This window comes from Spea bombifrons, chromosome 12 (genome assembly GCF_027358695.1).
Source record: "Spea bombifrons isolate aSpeBom1 chromosome 12, aSpeBom1.2.pri, whole genome shotgun sequence".
Taxonomy (NCBI): domain Eukaryota; kingdom Metazoa; phylum Chordata; class Amphibia; order Anura; family Pelobatidae; genus Spea; species Spea bombifrons.
Genome location: NC_071098.1, coordinates 3,347,530 through 3,364,266, shown reverse-complemented (window position 1 = coordinate 3,364,266; position 16,737 = coordinate 3,347,530). Strand labels below are relative to the sequence as shown.

Below are 16,737 nucleotides of genomic sequence, written 5' to 3'. Positions count from 1 at the left end.
GATCTTACATTCTGGTGCCTTTGGCCATGCTGAGCACAGATGTATGAATGAGGGTGATGGGAGTGAGTGTTTGAGAGGCGCTCTAGAGTTAAGGCCGGCCGGCTCCGTATTAGCAGATCCTGTAGAGCTCTGAGATAGCATTAATACATACGACATCCTTCCAAGGACTTCTCTGACCACAACAGGTGAGGCGAAAGGAAGCTGGCAGCGTATTAATCTTCCCGCGGCGGCTGTCTCGCCGGAATAAATGGGAATTGGGACTGATTAATCGAATCTGAAAGGCGGGGGCTCGCGCAGAGAGATCATTACTCTTCTGTTTTGGAGCATTTGATGTCTGTTAAGAGATATTAGTATCTTCCATATCATATTGGGAAACCACTAGCGTGTGACGCACGGACATGCCCCATATTATTACTAATTCATTTATATGGCGCCATCGTATTCCGCAGCGTCGGTGGCCGATCCTTATAAATCCCCGTTCTCCGTGGCCTGAGGATTACGGCTGCTACGAACTTGTACTTAGTGGATGAGATTTTAATTCATAGACAATAAGAAGTTTAATAATGAATGTAATCTTTCTCGCCTTCGGGATCTGCTGATCGCTGATCAGCCGGCTGGTAGTTGCACTGAGTGGCCAGTAGGTGGCAGTAAAGTGTCAGGATATATTGTCAGGCTTAAAAGTCACTGTTTAGCCCAAAATACAGCAGCGCTAATGTTACCCAACAGACGAATAAACGAGATGCCTGTCAAGGGGCCATTCGTTTGGAAGAGTCTCAAGCCGTGAATTGTGTGGCGTGACTCATTTTTTATCACCAACAATCTCGTAGACCGGAGTCTGGTTTGGAGAAGTCAGAGTTTTAAAACCTAAATGCAATTACTGGGTCTGGGCAGCGAAATCCGCCTTTACAGGTTTTGTGCGAGTGAATGAATGAAAGAAAGTAAATGGTAGCCTGTGAAATAAAAAAAAACTCATTGGATAGACTGACTACATGGGTAGGGACATCCCTGGTATTCTTCTTCCTCCCCCAATGCCCCTCTCTCTCTCCTTCCCTGATGCCCCCTGTTTCCTCCCCTGATGCCCCACTTTTCTAGGAGCTCGGAATGTTTGCTGGGTATGAGGGTATCGCTGGGTTCTACAGCCCTAAAAGACCTATTTGTGGGTCACAAGGTCACATAAATAGTTTTGGTTAAACACCGCCCCAGCCACACCTCTTACCACCTCTAACCACACCCCTTAACCAAAAACACACCTCTCTGGACACCGTCAGTGCGCGGCGCGGCTCTCCCGCCACCAATGTCATTGATACAGAGGCCAACTCTAATTTCCAACTTAATTCCAATTTAATTGTACAACGCTGTGACTTTATAAATCAACACACAAGAATCACAAATAATAATCATTTTACCCCAAAACTTTGCTAGATCGTAAATGAATATTTTGTGATAATACTGAAACGGATGTCTCCATAGATTCCATCGTGTTATCCGTCCGCGGCGTGCGAAGGAAGAAGACGATGTCTGGAGAGACACAAAGACAATCAAGCAGGCGAAAATCAAACGCGGCGCGCTCTGGGGACCCCGCGTCCGACGCGCTGCGAGACAAATCAGACAGCCTGTCTGCAGCGAGAGGACAGGCGCACCGTGAAAAGAGACAGAGGGCCAGGGGTCAGACGCATCCCAAATTACCCAAACTGCTCCAAACTCAACACTTTGCAGTAACCCCGCTAAACAAAACGAGGGGGGCTAAGCAGAGCGCCGCACGGAAAGGGTTAAAAACGTATTGTGTTAAGCGCTGCGTAGATTGTTGGCGGTATATAAATAAAAGATAATAATAATCAGTGGAATTGTTACCAGCAGGAAGCGTCTGATACATCGTTACCCGCCTCTGCTGATAGTATCGTTATTTCATGTACAAAGGTCCAGGGTTCCCGTCGGGGGAAGATATTAAACTATTAGGGCGATGAACTGTTCCAGGGCCCTTCTTAGGCTTCGCACTGGAAAGGGTTAAATTGATTAAAGATGGCAGGTTTAAGGCTGTCCAAAATTAGGCGCGCATGTACATATGTGGGAGAAAAAATAAACAATAATAGTGCAATACTGTGGGATTCAAAGTGCTGTGTGTACGTGTAATGTATGCACTCACAAAATTACGGATGGTCAAGGCTCTTCAGAATAAAATTCTTTCTTTATTTCTTCTTGTAACTAAAAAATTCGATAAAAAGAGAACGGCCAATGGTGCAGTAAATTCCTGTAGTTGTTATAGGAAAATAAAAATGCACTTACAAGATGGTCGATTTTCAGGCACTTCAACTAAAAGTCCAAAGTTAAAAGCAATGGAGTCAACAGCATTAAATAGTCCTCGTAGGTAGTCCTCTGCGGCAGTACAGTGAGGAAGTGCCTTTTTATATTTTATTTTTCACGTTCACTATTTGGTGTTTATTTTTCTTCTTTTAGGTTTAAGGCTGTAACAGAAATCATATTAATTATTAGGCTGATGAATCTGACGAGGCTTTTGGGGGACTTTCTTATCTGTTAAATTATTCCTCCCCGTAAGCTGTAATACAATGTATCCAGTCCTGTCTTCCACATACAGAGACTGCATAGAAAACACTAAAAGAAGCACACGAAGGATGCAGTCAGGGTGTAAATCCTTCCTATAGTTCTGTAACTTTAGACACCCCGGTGCCATAGGAATCAGACCCAAATCCTTGTAACAGGATTTGGGGCCAAAAAGGGACTGGTCAAACTAAACAGGGGCACTTGGAAAGTATGGGAGCATCTGGTACAAACTGTGAAAGAGAATGACTTGTCGGATGAAACAGAGCAGTCTCCTGGCAGACTCTTCACCCACTCCCACTCAACTGAGTGAGCACTCTCTTCACCCATTCCCACTCATCACTGTTATTATATTATTATTTTTTTCACATATATTTTTAAAGATTTTTTATCAGTGACGGGGGCACAGAAATCAGTGAGACCCCCGTTATTTGGGATTTTTTTCATGCTGTGTTATCAGAGCAGAGCTCCAGACGCCGGCCGTGGGCCGCGGGTGACAACGTGCTGGGTCTGCAGGCTGATGATATCAGGCGTGACATCAGATGTTACCCTGCCGGCTGAGGGTAATTAGATTTAACACATCCATCCGCCCTACTTAGAGGACCTTCTGCGTCACTCAGATTTATGCTTTAAACCTTCGGACGAGGGATTTACCCCACGAAATGATTACGCAAAATAGGCCCTGTGAAATGGAAATTTGATTGGTCTGAAAGCAGAGTGTTTTCCTTTACTGAGAGGGTGATAGATAAATGGAACAGCCTCCCAGCAGAAGTGGTAGAGGGTAATACAGCAAGGGTATTAAACATGCATGGGATAGACATACGGCTCCTGAATCTAAGACGAGACCAACGACTGATTAAGGTTTGAGTCTCTACAGCAGGAGAAATGGGCGACTAGACGGGGGCCGGATGGGGCCGATCTGCCGTTTAGGTTTCATAACATACGTTATCAGAGTTCAGTGGGCGCTGCGGACGGATTCAGTGGCCGGTGACATTTTCTCCTCAGTCTGTGACAGGTAATTATCGGCTCTGACGTACGGCGAGGGCTTCGTGTGACATCTTCCTTCATGGATCTATCAAAGCCCATTAAGCGCAGGTCTGGTGACGGCCGGCAGAGTCGCTGCGTGTTGGTTCTGCTTTGTGCCGCGGACCCGCCGGCCGGAGACAGACATCGCCGACATCCCGGGGCTGTCAGAACTGCTTATTACCCCCGGGACGGCTTAACCGGACTTCCTTACCCTTTAAGGACCGGATAGGTCATGAGAGCTTCTCCCTGGACTCCACGGAGCGTCAATAAACATCGGTTTCTCTACAAATACATAATAAAATAAACGGAATTTCCTGCCCCCGAGTCGTTTACCTCTCACCGGGGGGGCAGCGAAGGCTCCATCCAGGGGCAGCCAACAAGCGGCTTTGTGATGGACGTTTAAGATCATGGAGTTCCAGCCTTGTCAGGGAAGCCGTGGTGTCCTCAAAAGAACTTGGTCTTCAAGTGACCCCTGAGGCCTCCAGGTTTGGTTTCTGCGTACACTTCCTGTTTCATTGGCGACAACTGGGGGAGGAGTTAAAAGAGACAGGAAACACATTTTCAATCTCCGATAACGAAGTCATTCATGCATCGATTTGCATGCAGTAAAATGCATCGGTCCGCTTGCAAGATGGACTCCAACAGTCCCCTAAACCGCGGGGAGAAGTCCCAGAGGTTCCAACAGTGCTGAGGCTGGGGCAATTATGGCGCTGTATCCATGCGGGTTTATTGGAGCCCAGAGAGCCCCCTCTGCTGGAAGAGGAAACACGCGGGGTCTCGGGTTTGAAGGAATATTGAAGGAGACGCTCTGTGATATAATGGAGTTAAAGGTGATGTCTCCTGATACGTACAGACGCAGTGAAGAGGATACTGATGTGACGCAGTCTGGGGTTATGTTTCCTGATGGCAGATACCACATCATATCTCGGGTATTACTTGTAAAGACTCGGTGAAATCGGAGCAGCAGCTGCGCAGGCTTTTCATGTTTACATCTGAATTGCGATATCTTCGTCTCCGCAGCGCTGAAGAAAGTGTCAGATTTTTTTTTTCTCTGGAACTGAACTCTGCTCTCTCTGTTCTAACTTGTCACAAACACATACCTCCCAACTGTCCCGACTTTTGCCACTCTATAACCATGTCCCTCCGAGCTCTTCCTCTGCCCCACTTTTTGGCACACAGGGAGAGCCCTATGGGACAGCGGGAGTCGGGACCCCGGAGAATGCACACTGAGCATGCGCGGAGTTGTGCACATGCCCAGTAGTGCTGCCAGTTTGAGTGGCACTCTACTTCCCAAACCCCACCCCCCATAAATCTCCCCACTCGGCTGCTTCCATTCATTTTTTAAAAGTATTTTAGTGAATTATTACTTATTTCTTCCATAGGTGATCGGTATCGTCCGGCGGGCCGGCCCTTCTGTCTCCTTTTGCAGGTTTGCAGCCAGCGATTTATATACAGTAATAACTCATAGAAGACGGATTTGCCCCCCGCACCGGAATCACCAAGGAAGACAAAGGATCATTAATACCCCTGAATGAAGATAAAATCATCCAAAGGCTTCAAGGCTTCTAACACCTATACAGTAATTACCTCCGCACTGTATAGAGTAATAACCCCAAGCGCTGTATACAGTAATTACCCCCAGTGCTGTATACAGTAATATAACCCCCAGCGCTATATACAGTAATATAACCCCCCAGCACTGTATACAGTAATATAACCCCCCAGCACTGTATACAGTAATACCCCAGCGCTGTATACAGTAATATAACCCCCCCAGCACTGTATACAGTAATATAACCCCCAGCGCTGTATACAGTAATAACCCCCAGCGCTGTATACAGTAATATAACCCCCCAGCGCTGTATACAGTAATATAACCCCCCAGCACTGTATACAGTAATATAACCCCCAGCGCTGTATACAGTAATAACCCCCAGCGCTGTATACAGTAATATAACCCCCAGCGCTGTATACAGTAATATAACCCCCAGCACTGTATACAGTAATATAACCCCCAGCGCTGTATACAGTAATATAACCCCCAGCGCTATATACAGTAATATAACCCCCAGCGCTGTATACAGTAATATAACCCCCAGCGCTGTATACAGTAATATAACCCCCAGCGCTGTATACAGTAATATAACCCCCAGCGCTGTATACAGTAATATAACAGTAATATAACCCCCCAGCGCTGTATACACTAATATAACCCCCCCCAGCGCTGTATACAGTAATATAACCCCCAGCGCTGTATACAGTAATATAACCCCCAACACTGTATACAGTAATATAACCCCCAGCGCTGTATACAGTAATATAACCCCCCAGCACTGTATACAGTAATATAACCCCCAGCGCTGTATACAGTAATATAACCCCCAACACTGTATACACTAATATAACCCCCCCCAGCGCTGTATACAGTAATATAACCCCCAGTGCTGTATACAGTAATATAACCCCCAGCGCTGTATACAGTAATAACCCCCCCCAGTGCTGTACACAGTAATATAACCCCCAGTGCTGTATACAGTAATTTAACCCCCAGCGCTGTATACAGTAATATAACCCCCCAGCACTGTATACAGTAATATAACCCCCCAGCGCTGTGTACAGTAATATAACCCCCCAGCGCTGTATACAGTAATATAACCCCAGCGCTGTATACAGTAATATAACCCCCCAGCGCTGTATACAGTAATATAACCCCCAGCGCTGTATACAGTAATATAACCCCCCAGCGCTGTATACAGTAATATAACCCCCAGCGCTGTATACAGTAATATAACCCCAGCGCTGTATACAGTAATATAACCCCCAGCACTGTATACAGTAATATAATCCCCCAGTGCTGTATACAGTAATATAACCCCCAGCGCTGTATACAGTAATATAACCCCCCAGCGCTGTATACAGTAATATAACCCCCAGCGCTGTATACAGTAATATAACCCCCCAGCGCTGTATACAGTAATATAACCCCCAGCGCTATATACAGTAATATAACCCCCAGCGCTGTATACAGTAATATAACCCCCAGCGCTGTATACAGTAATATAACCCCCAGCGCTGTATACAGTAATATAACCCCCAGCGCTGTATACAGTAATATAACAGTAATATAACCCCCCAGCGCTGTATACACTAATATAACCCCCCCCAGCGCTGTATACAGTAATATAACCCCCAGCGCTGTATACAGTAATATAACCCCCAACACTGTATACAGTAATATAACCCCCAGCGCTGTATACAGTAATATAACCCCCCAGCACTGTATACAGTAATATAACCCCCAGCGCTGTATACAGTAATATAACCCCCAACACTGTATACACTAATATAACCCCCCCCAGCGCTGTATACAGTAATATAACCCCCAGTGCTGTATACAGTAATATAACCCCCAGCGCTGTATACAGTAATAACCCCCCCCAGTGCTGTACACAGTAATATAACCCCCAGTGCTGTATACAGTAATTTAACCCCCAGCGCTGTATACAGTAATATAACCCCCCAGCACTGTATACAGTAATATAACCCCCCAGCGCTGTGTACAGTAATATAACCCCCCAGCGCTGTATACAGTAATATAACCCCAGCGCTGTATACAGTAATATAACCCCCCAGCGCTGTATACAGTAATATAACCCCCAGCGCTGTATACAGTAATATAACCCCCCAGCGCTGTATACAGTAATATAACCCCCAGCGCTGTATACAGTAATATAACCCCAGCGCTGTATACAGTAATATAACCCCCAGCACTGTATACAGTAATATAACCCCCCAGCGCTGTATACAGTAATATAACCCCAGCGCTGTATACAGTAATATAACCCCCAGCGCTGTATACAGTAATATAATCCCCCAGTGCTGTATACTTGCTTTGCTGATGCTTTATGACAATGCCTGTGAAGTCTGTTCTTTCATAGACTTTCATTAGTCAGAGAGTCTGACCGAGTAATTGAGACTGAGGCATTCTATTGTTCCCCACAGGCAGTATGATAAGGAGTCGGGGTGTTTGTCTAGTAGATGTTTGAAAATTATATATGTTTGTATTTTTATCTGATACTAGGAATAAAAAATGTTGGGAGATCTGCTTTATACAAATATTAAAAACAGAAGGTACGGTGTGTGTTTTTGTTAAAATTGGTAGAAATGATAAAATATTGGCTTTGTGGATCTTTTATTTGTCGTTTCTTTATACGCTGGTACCTTGCGTTTCTTTTTTTGTTTTGTTTTGTGGATATTTCTGTAAATACGCAGAGGGTTTCACGTCTCTTCTTCCAATCTGAGTATTTTTACGCAGTTTAACACATTATGTACCAGACAGGATGAATACTGCAATATATTCCCCTATTTCAGGGGACTCGGAGGGTTAAATCTCCACCTTCTACCTTCTCCAATCTGATACAATAAAATTTCCAAAAATAATCAAACGCTCATAAAGACGCGGGCTGCGCAGGATGACTCACATACTTTAATATTAAATGCCATTTTTAACAAGTATTTCGGTCAGCGGGCGTCAAGGACGATTTCCCGGGATCTCCAATTCTGTGAAACCTGTGAAAACGGGGGGGGGGGGGGGAGGAGGAGGGGGTTGGGTCGTTACTAGCAAACGGTGAAGGTTTTCCAGAAAAAATTCTTGCACGGAGCTTTGCGCTCGCGCGGCGGGAGATGCGGGAACTTCATGGAGGGAGAATGCGGGATGGCGTTGGGTTCCACCGGATCGGAAGCTTCTGCGTCGGCCTCCGGCGGATGATCCATCAGTCCGGAAAGTAACTTGAGGAGGAGATCTTTCTGCATGGCGCCCAGATCCTGGACAGAAGAGAAGAGGGGAAAACACGGACAACGGTTATTCCTTCAGGAGAAGGCTTCGGGCCACCGCCATCCAGCCATGACCCCCCATCCTGATCTCGGGGGTCACTATGGGTGACCCAGCTATGGAACGCCAGCTGTTTGGGAGCTTTTGGGGTAATGTTCCAATGAACGGATCGAGTCAACCGATTGCTACGGCCGATGATCTTGGTGAGGTGGTGGGGTAGGGGGGCACATACCAGGTTGGGACCCCCAGGGCTACACATTTCTTTGGCTTGTAGCTTCTACTGATGATTCACAACATTCTACCCGATTCTACTAGACTGCAAACCGTCTAATGTGACCGAAGCTCGTCGACCCGTCCCGCTCTAATCTCTCTATCGCCCGACGCGCTTCCCACCCCCGACGGATCAACGACCCGGATTACATCTCAGGTTCCTTTCGTTCCCGCCTCGCTCCGTGTTTCCGTGTTATCAGCCGAGACGGTTTTTCGCGGTGTGAGACGGGTGAAGGTTCTCATTAACCCGTTAGTGGTTTCTACCTTTGCCGCCGGCCTCCACCCCTCGCTGCTTTATTCATTCCGGAGGAAATCGCGGAAGTTAAACGAGTTTTAATGCTTCATGAATGAAATTGTGAAACATGAAATGGTTAATCACCGCTGAGCCTTTCCAAGTTTTCATATAATAACCGCGCCATTAACCCTTTACGTATACTATGGCTTCCTCAGCCTCGGCTACATCTCGGGTTCTTCTAATCTTAACCCCACTTTTATTATTCGCCAGGAAAGATTTTACCAATTCGTTTCTCTTTGAATCAGGTAACTTTGGGGGAAATTGTGCTTTTTTAACATTAATGAGCATAAAGATAATCTTTTAGTGCACGTCCCTCCGACCATCTCATGTCTCCCAATCGCATAAACTACCCCCCCCCCAAAAATTATTCACATTGATTCAGAGAAATTATCTCGCAATGCTTTTTTTTTATTTTCTCCAAAACCCCTTTAAATGGAAGTTTATTTGCCGTTTTTAAAGTGCACAGAATCCCGGAACCTGGCGGCAAACAGATCCATTCAGTCGCTGGTCTCGTCTTAGATTCGGGAGCCGTATGCCAACCCCATGCATGTTTAATACCCTCGCTGTATTACCCTCTACCACTTCTGCTGGGAAGCTGTTCCGCTCATCTACCACCCTCTCAGTAAAGTAAAACTTCCTTCCATTCCATTATAATCTCTGGTTCTGGCGTCTCTCCTCCGGTTGGAATAAACCCTTCATCTCCGCTGCCCTTTCCGCCGACCAACGACAAATTATAAGATTAGTTTAGTAATTCTGCACCTGCCAGCGGCCACCATCCCCGACTCTGAATCGGTGGCTCCGGTGTCCCCATCCTCCCTCACCCCCCCCGGGTGTCCCCGCCGGTCCTCACCTGGTTGCGGATCATCCTCATCCTCTCGTCCTCCGGCTGGGACGCGGCTCCGACGGTCCAAGCCAGCAGCAGGAGCAGGGACCCCGCCGAGCCGAGCAGCTGCATCTTCTCACGAGGAGCGAGGATGCGCGAGTGAGCTCTGCCTGGAGCTTCCGTCCCTTATATCCTCTCCCCCGACCCAAAAGCTGACGTCTCCCACCCAGAGAGAGACAATTAAGCGATGCGTCTGCATGGGATCCATCGTTACAGAGGATTCCATTCCTGAGATAACCCTTTCAGGACCAGGCAGCCGATTCCTGTCCAACTGAAGGGGTTAAAGTTACAGCAATTACTAAAATTAAATGGTGAAAAATCAACTTAACCCTTCGGGTTGAGGGGCACAATTTTTTGGGAACTGACTACTCGCTTTTTAGAATGATTTCTGCTTAAAAAAAAATACAGCAGAAATATTTTGCCGTATTTAGATTTTAATTAAAAAATGTAATTCTTATCTATTTTTTTTTGCAGGGTTTAGTAAACTTGGGATCCTTTCAGACATTTTGACATGATATGATGTATAGGCGGAGCTTCATTTGCATACAGGGCCGCCGTGTGACGCAGCACTAACGCTCTGGGCTCCGGTGGCTCCGCAGATTATTTCACATAGAAACGCTCTGCAAGGCAAACAAAGACAAGTTTATAAAACATTGACACGATTAACCCTTTAAGAGACGCGGCCCTCGGCCTGCATGCGGGAATGCAGGAGATCTTTATTGGATGACTTTACGTGACTTAGAAGTTTCAGTAAATTATAACCATTCGGGGGGGGGGGGGGGTTAATCAGCCGCGCAGATCACGGGAGGTTCAGCGATTATTCCCCGAACAAAAGGAAAGACTCCCTTCTCCCGAATTAATTACGGATACCGCGGATGACAAAGTAACGAGTACCTTTCGGTAATAAATTCCAGTTTAAGACGAACCGCTTCCTAGAAAGAGGACAGCAGACAAAGGCAGCGTCGCTGAGGTTTCTATACGTCTAGAAACCCAAAACGAGGAGGGCAGCAAATCCTTATTTAAGGGGGAAATGATCACATTCGCAGCTTTCAGCATCATTCATTTATAAAAATGAAATAAAATAAAGCGAAATAAATCACTCTGCAGCGTTTCTTTGAAGGCATTTTCCTCAGTCTTCCAGGTGTAAAAATAAAAGACCTTATGAAAAAAATTAAAATAAATTAGGAAATTGTACCAAGAAAATAATTTGTAGCCATCGCTGGGAAAAAATCTCACTTTTCTATAGGGAAAGGCGCGGTTAACACCGTCATTTACAAACAATAATTGCGGAGGTAAAGAATCTTGATCTAAACAATCCAGAAAAGCTGTTTGGGCTGAAAAAGCTATTTTAACCCTTTCCTGTATCCAATTCTTTACACCAACTCTGCAGTTACTCTTTAATATCTTCGTCCATGGGCCGCGTTATAATTAGAATAAATGTTCCCTTTTGCTTCCGTCGTCACTGCTTTACATCATACGCTCTACAAGCGCCTTCCTGCCTGTCGTACAGCGCTACCTTATCTGTTGGTGCTTTGGAGAAGAGTTGAAATTATTAACAGAACTTAACGCCTCTGGTTATGTTATAGGACACTTGTTCGTGGAAAAGTTAATATCTCAGCAAAAATCATTTAGCAGAATAAACCAAAATCAACTGACTATTCACTAATAAGAATATTACCTCTGCTTGCGGCCGGCGATCTCCCGACGCACTTCGGTTAAAGTAACAGCTTTAAAAAAGGTCATTAACGTGTAATTTTATTACGTGCAGAACCAGGAAAGAATCAGGCAGAAGACGTCAGGTTTGCATTCATGTTTAATTTATCCATTTTGTGTTAATGAACATTCAGTGATTGTAATTTACTATCAAAGGGACTAATATCTCCAACCCCCCCCGTCCGTCCGTCCATCCGTCCGCTTCCACTCCTATCAGAAAGCAGCCATGGCCGTACCGTCGCAGGGGGAAGGTTCCTTTATCCACAACTCCTTCGCTGATTACAAAGTAACGAGACGGAGTTAAATCCTAAGCGATACTGAGGGTAGGTTTAGCAGCAGGTGGGTCTCTGTCTTCCATTCCGGACAAGAACCGTCTTAAAATCGATCGAGGATATACTTATTGTTACAAAGAGCGGGCTTGGTAAACATCAAGGCAGCTTAAACCGACTTACAGCGGGTCGGGGGTCTGCGCTGCTCTTAAAGAGGGGCTAATAAAGAATTATTTTCATTTAAAGACAAGGTGCATGCGCTCAGTATTCTCCGGCACACATGGCACCCACAGATTTGAAGCCCGAGTGGGGGAAAGAAGTTGCGTCACAGTTCCCAGCACTGGAATGGAGCAGGTAGCCAAGGAGAGCCGCGTTCGGCCCCCCGGGCGAGACAGACTGCCGTGTGTTTTCTGGTTTAAAATTAAAGAAAGCGCTGAGATTCTGTAGAGACGGTGAGGACAGCTCTGCTGGAGTCTCACACATCGCTGAGCGCCTGGGAGAGAGAAGAGCAAAGGGAGACGTTATCATCATCATCATCATCATCACATGGAGAAGATGGACAGCAGACAGGCGGCGGGGGCCACAGACAGGCGGCGGGGGCCACAGACAGGCGGCGGGGGCCACAGACAGGCGGCGGGGGCCACAGACAGGCGGCGGGGGCCACAGACAGCCCCAGAGCAGAACGATCACTCGCACGCGGGGTGTATGTTCATCATCAGATTACACAAACGTAGAGGAAAGTAACGAGTCGGTGCGGCAGGGAGGGGGGGGTACAGTAAATCCGGGGCCGCAGCGCCTGACACAGATCAATCAGTACGTACTTTCCGTGTAAATTCCGGAAGGACAAATGCCGCCCGGTGAACGTCTGAATTGTAGTATCTGAGGTTCATCTCGTCCACCTGTTCTTGGGACAGCTTCTGTACCGGTTCCCGGAAGCTGGTGCCCTGGAAAAGGCAAAAAACAAAGGTAAAAAGGCGAAGAATTGTCTTCTTTGGTATCATCCATCAGAGGCATCGACTGCGTAGGGAGAGAAGCGGGGTAAGGAAGTTAATGTGGTGGGAAGATCTCCCTGGTTTTACCCGAGAGCCCAAGGTCCGAGCCCTGCGGCTGGTAACCGGATCCAAACCTATTGCGAGAGATTTAATATGGAGACGGGAGGGACGGGAAGGAGCTCACCGGGTTTTTGCTGCACAGCATGAATCCGATCTGCCCGCTGGGGTACGTAGGGATGGTGCAGTACCCGTACTCCACCACGGGGAACAGAGACTTGCAGAACTGGTGCATCTCCTTAATGAGGTCCAGGTGGAGCCACTGACACTCGCCTGTAAGAGAAGTCAGGAGTCGTTTGATGCCCCAAGAGCCCGGTTAATTCCATCGCGGAAACTCCGGCACATGAGAGACCCCCTCACCTTGACAGCAGAGGATCCCCCCTTCCCTGAGCGCCGTCTTCATCAGCTGGTAATAGGACTCTTTGAAGAGACTCTCAGCAGGACCTGGGGATGAGACGGCCGACGAGATCAATGAACCGGTGTAACGTTTAACACAGACTCCGAGAGACCTCGACCATCAACACAGAGCAGATCCCAGCATGACAGACGGGATACAAAATAACTAAACGTGGGGGGTCCTGGACCCTTAAAAAAGGATTTCTAAAGTGAGAAGCGTTTGGGAAGCCGCATACGTGACACTCCATGCGAATATTCACAGTATATGCAACGTCAGTAAGTTCCCAAATATTAGATGCCGTATCATGCGCAGCTTAATTAAAGTGGAGAAAGCTCGTTAATGACGGCCATTAGAACACAAGCGGACTTTAAGGAGCGATCAGCTTCCCTGTTAAACGGCTTCATTAAGGGTCTTGCAGTCCCGGTAATTTCCCCCGCGGCCCGGAGCTGCTGACTCGGCCGGCGCGGCTCCGGACACCGAAGCGGAGGACGCTTCTTACCTACAGGGTCCGACGAGTCGGTGATAATGACATCAAACGCATCTTGGTTTTGCTTCATGAACTGGAAGCCGTCTCCGACGTGCAGGGTGAGCTTCGGGCTGGAATATCCAACGGCCATCCCCGGGAGGTACTTTTTGGAGACGTTAATCACTTCCTAGAGGCGTAAAAACACAGCGATTGGTCTTTCCGCGTCATTTCACGCCGAGGGCGTACATTTTGACCCAAATGATACCTTGAAAGACACGAAGAGTCAATTTGGGGGACGTTGTAAATGTGGAGTAATCGCCATGGAAACCACGGAATGTGCCTGCTGAGGACTCCACGTTTAGAACTTTAGCTCTTCACACATTAACCCTGTTACATTAAAGCTTTTCCCAAATGTTCCCGAATTCTGGACTCTTAAGTCCACGTGGCTTCGTGCCCCCGGACACGTCAGCGCCTCTGTGCTCCTCCACGCTTCTTTCTTCTACTCTAGGATCACTAAACCCGTTAAGTCTTACAGACGCCGCCCGGCCCAAACGGGACGCACCTCGTCAATCTCGCACTGGACCACGGACTCCACGGACGGATGCTTCACCACCTCTCTCAGGACGCCGCCATCGCCGCCACCAATGATCAGCACCTGGAGAGCAGAGACATTGGAAAATCACGGCCCCCGTTGGAACAGATTCTGCCGCGCTGGGGACCAGCGACATGTAACACATCAAACATTGTATTTACAGCTGAAGGTGACCTCATATGGGTGGGGGAGGGGCGCTGGGCTACCTGGCTAGTCAATTCACAATGCCAACGTGATGGCGCTCGCGTTAAAGATGAGTAGCGAGTACCTTGCGTGGGTTTGGGTGGCTGCAAATGGGAAGGTTGGCAATCATTTCTTGGTAGGCGAACTCATCTCTCTCCGTGCATTGGATTAACCCATCCAGAACCAGGACGTTCCCGTAGGTTTTGCTGCCGGGGGCAAATAATTAACAGATAAGCGCTGCGTAAATTGTTGTCGCTATATAAATAAAAGATAATAATAATAAACAAAAAAATTTAAATATTGTTTTTCTGCCTGGCGACGGAATCCAAAATGCAAAAAAAACTAACGTGATTAAAAAAAATATTACTTTTCGGTACAATCCGAGCGCTGCATATGGATGAATTGGGTTTATTATTCAGTATAAAAATATTTGGGTTAAAATGTGAGGTTTTTTAATTTTAATTATTCATTTTCTTTTTTTGTTGTTGTTCAGACTGATCCTGTAGAGTTAACTGGAGGCATTATAATAAAAACAAAAAATAAAAAGGAGAAAAATATAAATTAGTATTTTACATAAAATATTTTGTAGAAATAAGACGCTCATCACTGTGAGCCAGCCAGGACAACAACAAAAGCAACGTAATGGTCGGCCCGCTGTGAAAATATGATTGGTATATAGGGGCTATTTATACACAGGTGTGATGGGTTTATAAGGACTAGTTATTTATACACAGGTGTGATGGGTATATAAGGACTAGTTATTTATACACAGGTGTGATGGGTATATAAGGACTAGTTATTTATACACAGGTGTGATGGTATATAGGGACTTCTCATGGAAGATAAAGTTATAATTATAAATGATTACATGCGGGACGGACTGCCGGTCCTCATGTTCACTCCCAGTTGCGTGTAACCGATCGCATGTTGACGTGTTGTGGCAGGTGGGGATGACGACACGCGAGTGTCAGCTAAAGGGCTAATACCACCCGTGCTGAATGCACCCGCCAGCTCGGAATACCGCGGGGCATTTCACAGATGGGACAAAACATGACGGGCAAACTGACAGCTGTCAATAAACAGGAATTCTCTGGCACTCCAGACTATCACTCCCATGACCATCAGCCAGCAGTTCTTGCACTATGGAGGCATACAGCTTATGAAGGGGACTGTAGATATACACCAAATACTCCAGCTAATATTGGCTAAGACTCCCATGACTCCCAGCCAGCTGTCACACAGCTATGGTTAGACCGCAGTAGAAAACACCCATGCTGACCTGCTGCCATTGCAGCTACTGTGAAGTCCCACTCCCATGATGCTCAGCCAGTATTTCAAGGCGCACAGCGCTGAGGATTACGTTACATGTCCTCGCCCTGTTGTAATTACATAACCAATCGTCTGACTGGGAGTCATGGGAGTGGTGGCCGCCGGTGCCGGAATGATACAGGGTATCTCCCCCGGGCTGTATCCTGCCCGTCCGGGGGTAAAACTGACCTCTTCAGGACCAGGATCTCCTGGAAGGCCGAGCGCTTGTGGTAGAGAACCTCGTCCACCTCCAGGGACATGGCCTGGCCCGGCCACAGGCTGCACGTCTCCCGGAACCATCCATCCCGGACCGGCTGCTCCATGTCGGACCCAGGCACCGCTCACACGAACCTGCTGCGCCCAGCGTGCAAGAAGACGCCACGGGACAGCCAATTGCTGCGCAGGAGGGGCGGGGCCGCAATAGACAGCAGGGTAGGCAGATCCGCCACGTGGTGTCCCGGAGAATAGGATTTTCTGCATTATACATGAGCAGCCAGGAGGCCGCCATCTTTACTTCGGGCGGTGCGACTGTCATGTTTGCGACACGAGAGTTGATAACCGCAACAATATCGCAATATGTGGCATGTCAGCGGGGTGGAGGCGGCGCCTTATATCGTAACTGGAATAAAGTGTCCAAGCCACTGGCGTTGTATCAGGGGACATTTTACTAGAGAGAAACGGGGTAAATACAGCTGTTTCACTCAGCCACCGGCATTGTGCACAGCTGTTATATATATTTATATAAAATCTATTATATATATATATTTATATATAAAAAATACATATATTATATATACAGGTATTTCCTCATTTATAAGACGAGGTTATATTCGTCTTATAATCATATTTAATATGAAATATATTACATTTAATAAATGTATTTATACATATTTAACATT

General features: G+C 46.8%; 2 protein-coding genes across 2 annotated transcripts; both read right to left on the bottom strand.

Annotated features, from left to right (window-relative positions):
• Nucleotides 1–8,168: 8,168 nt before the first annotated feature.
• Nucleotides 8,169–9,933, bottom strand: CORT (cortistatin). The gene is made up of 2 exons (XM_053451835.1): nt 9,829–9,933; nt 8,169–8,406 (listed from the first exon to the last, which is right to left on the bottom strand). Exons 1-2 carry the CDS (start codon nt 9,931–9,933, stop codon nt 8,200–8,202), a joined length of 312 nt encoding a protein of 103 aa, XP_053307810.1. The 3' UTR covers nt 8,169–8,199.
• Nucleotides 9,934–11,656: 1,723 nt separating this feature from the next.
• SRM (spermidine synthase) lies at nt 11,657–16,214 on the bottom strand. The gene is made up of 8 exons (XM_053451826.1): nt 16,028–16,214; nt 14,616–14,736; nt 14,318–14,410; nt 13,789–13,942; nt 13,253–13,336; nt 13,020–13,165; nt 12,665–12,787; nt 11,657–12,336 (listed from the first exon to the last, which is right to left on the bottom strand). Exons 1-8 carry the CDS (start codon nt 16,159–16,161, stop codon nt 12,319–12,321), a joined length of 873 nt encoding a protein of 290 aa, XP_053307801.1. The 5' UTR covers nt 16,162–16,214; the 3' UTR covers nt 11,657–12,318.
• Between the last annotated feature and the right edge of the window lie 523 nt (nt 16,215–16,737).

What these genes read in the sequence shown, in the direction of transcription:
- CORT (XM_053451835.1), bottom strand. Translation starts at nt 9,933, where the DNA reads ATGCAGCTGCTCGGCTCGGCGGGGTCCCTGCTCCTGCTGCTGGCTTGG. An exon ending in TGAGGATGATCCGCAACCAG is followed by an intron (nt 8,407 to 9,828) that starts GTGAGGACCGGC and finishes TCTTCTGTCCAG; the next exon opens with GATCTGGGCGCCATGCAGAA.
- SRM (XM_053451826.1), bottom strand. Translation starts at nt 16,161, where the DNA reads ATGGAGCAGCCGGTCCGGGATGGATGGTTCCGGGAGACGTGCAGCCTG. An exon ending in GGGGATCCTCTGCTGTCAAG is followed by an intron (nt 13,166 to 13,252) that starts GTGAGGGGGTCT and finishes CTTCTCTTACAG; the next exon opens with GCGAGTGTCAGTGGCTCCAC. An exon ending in TGCTGTGCAGCAAAAACCCG is followed by an intron (nt 12,788 to 13,019) that starts GTGAGCTCCTTC and finishes TGCCTTTTCCAG; the next exon opens with GGCACCAGCTTCCGGGAACC.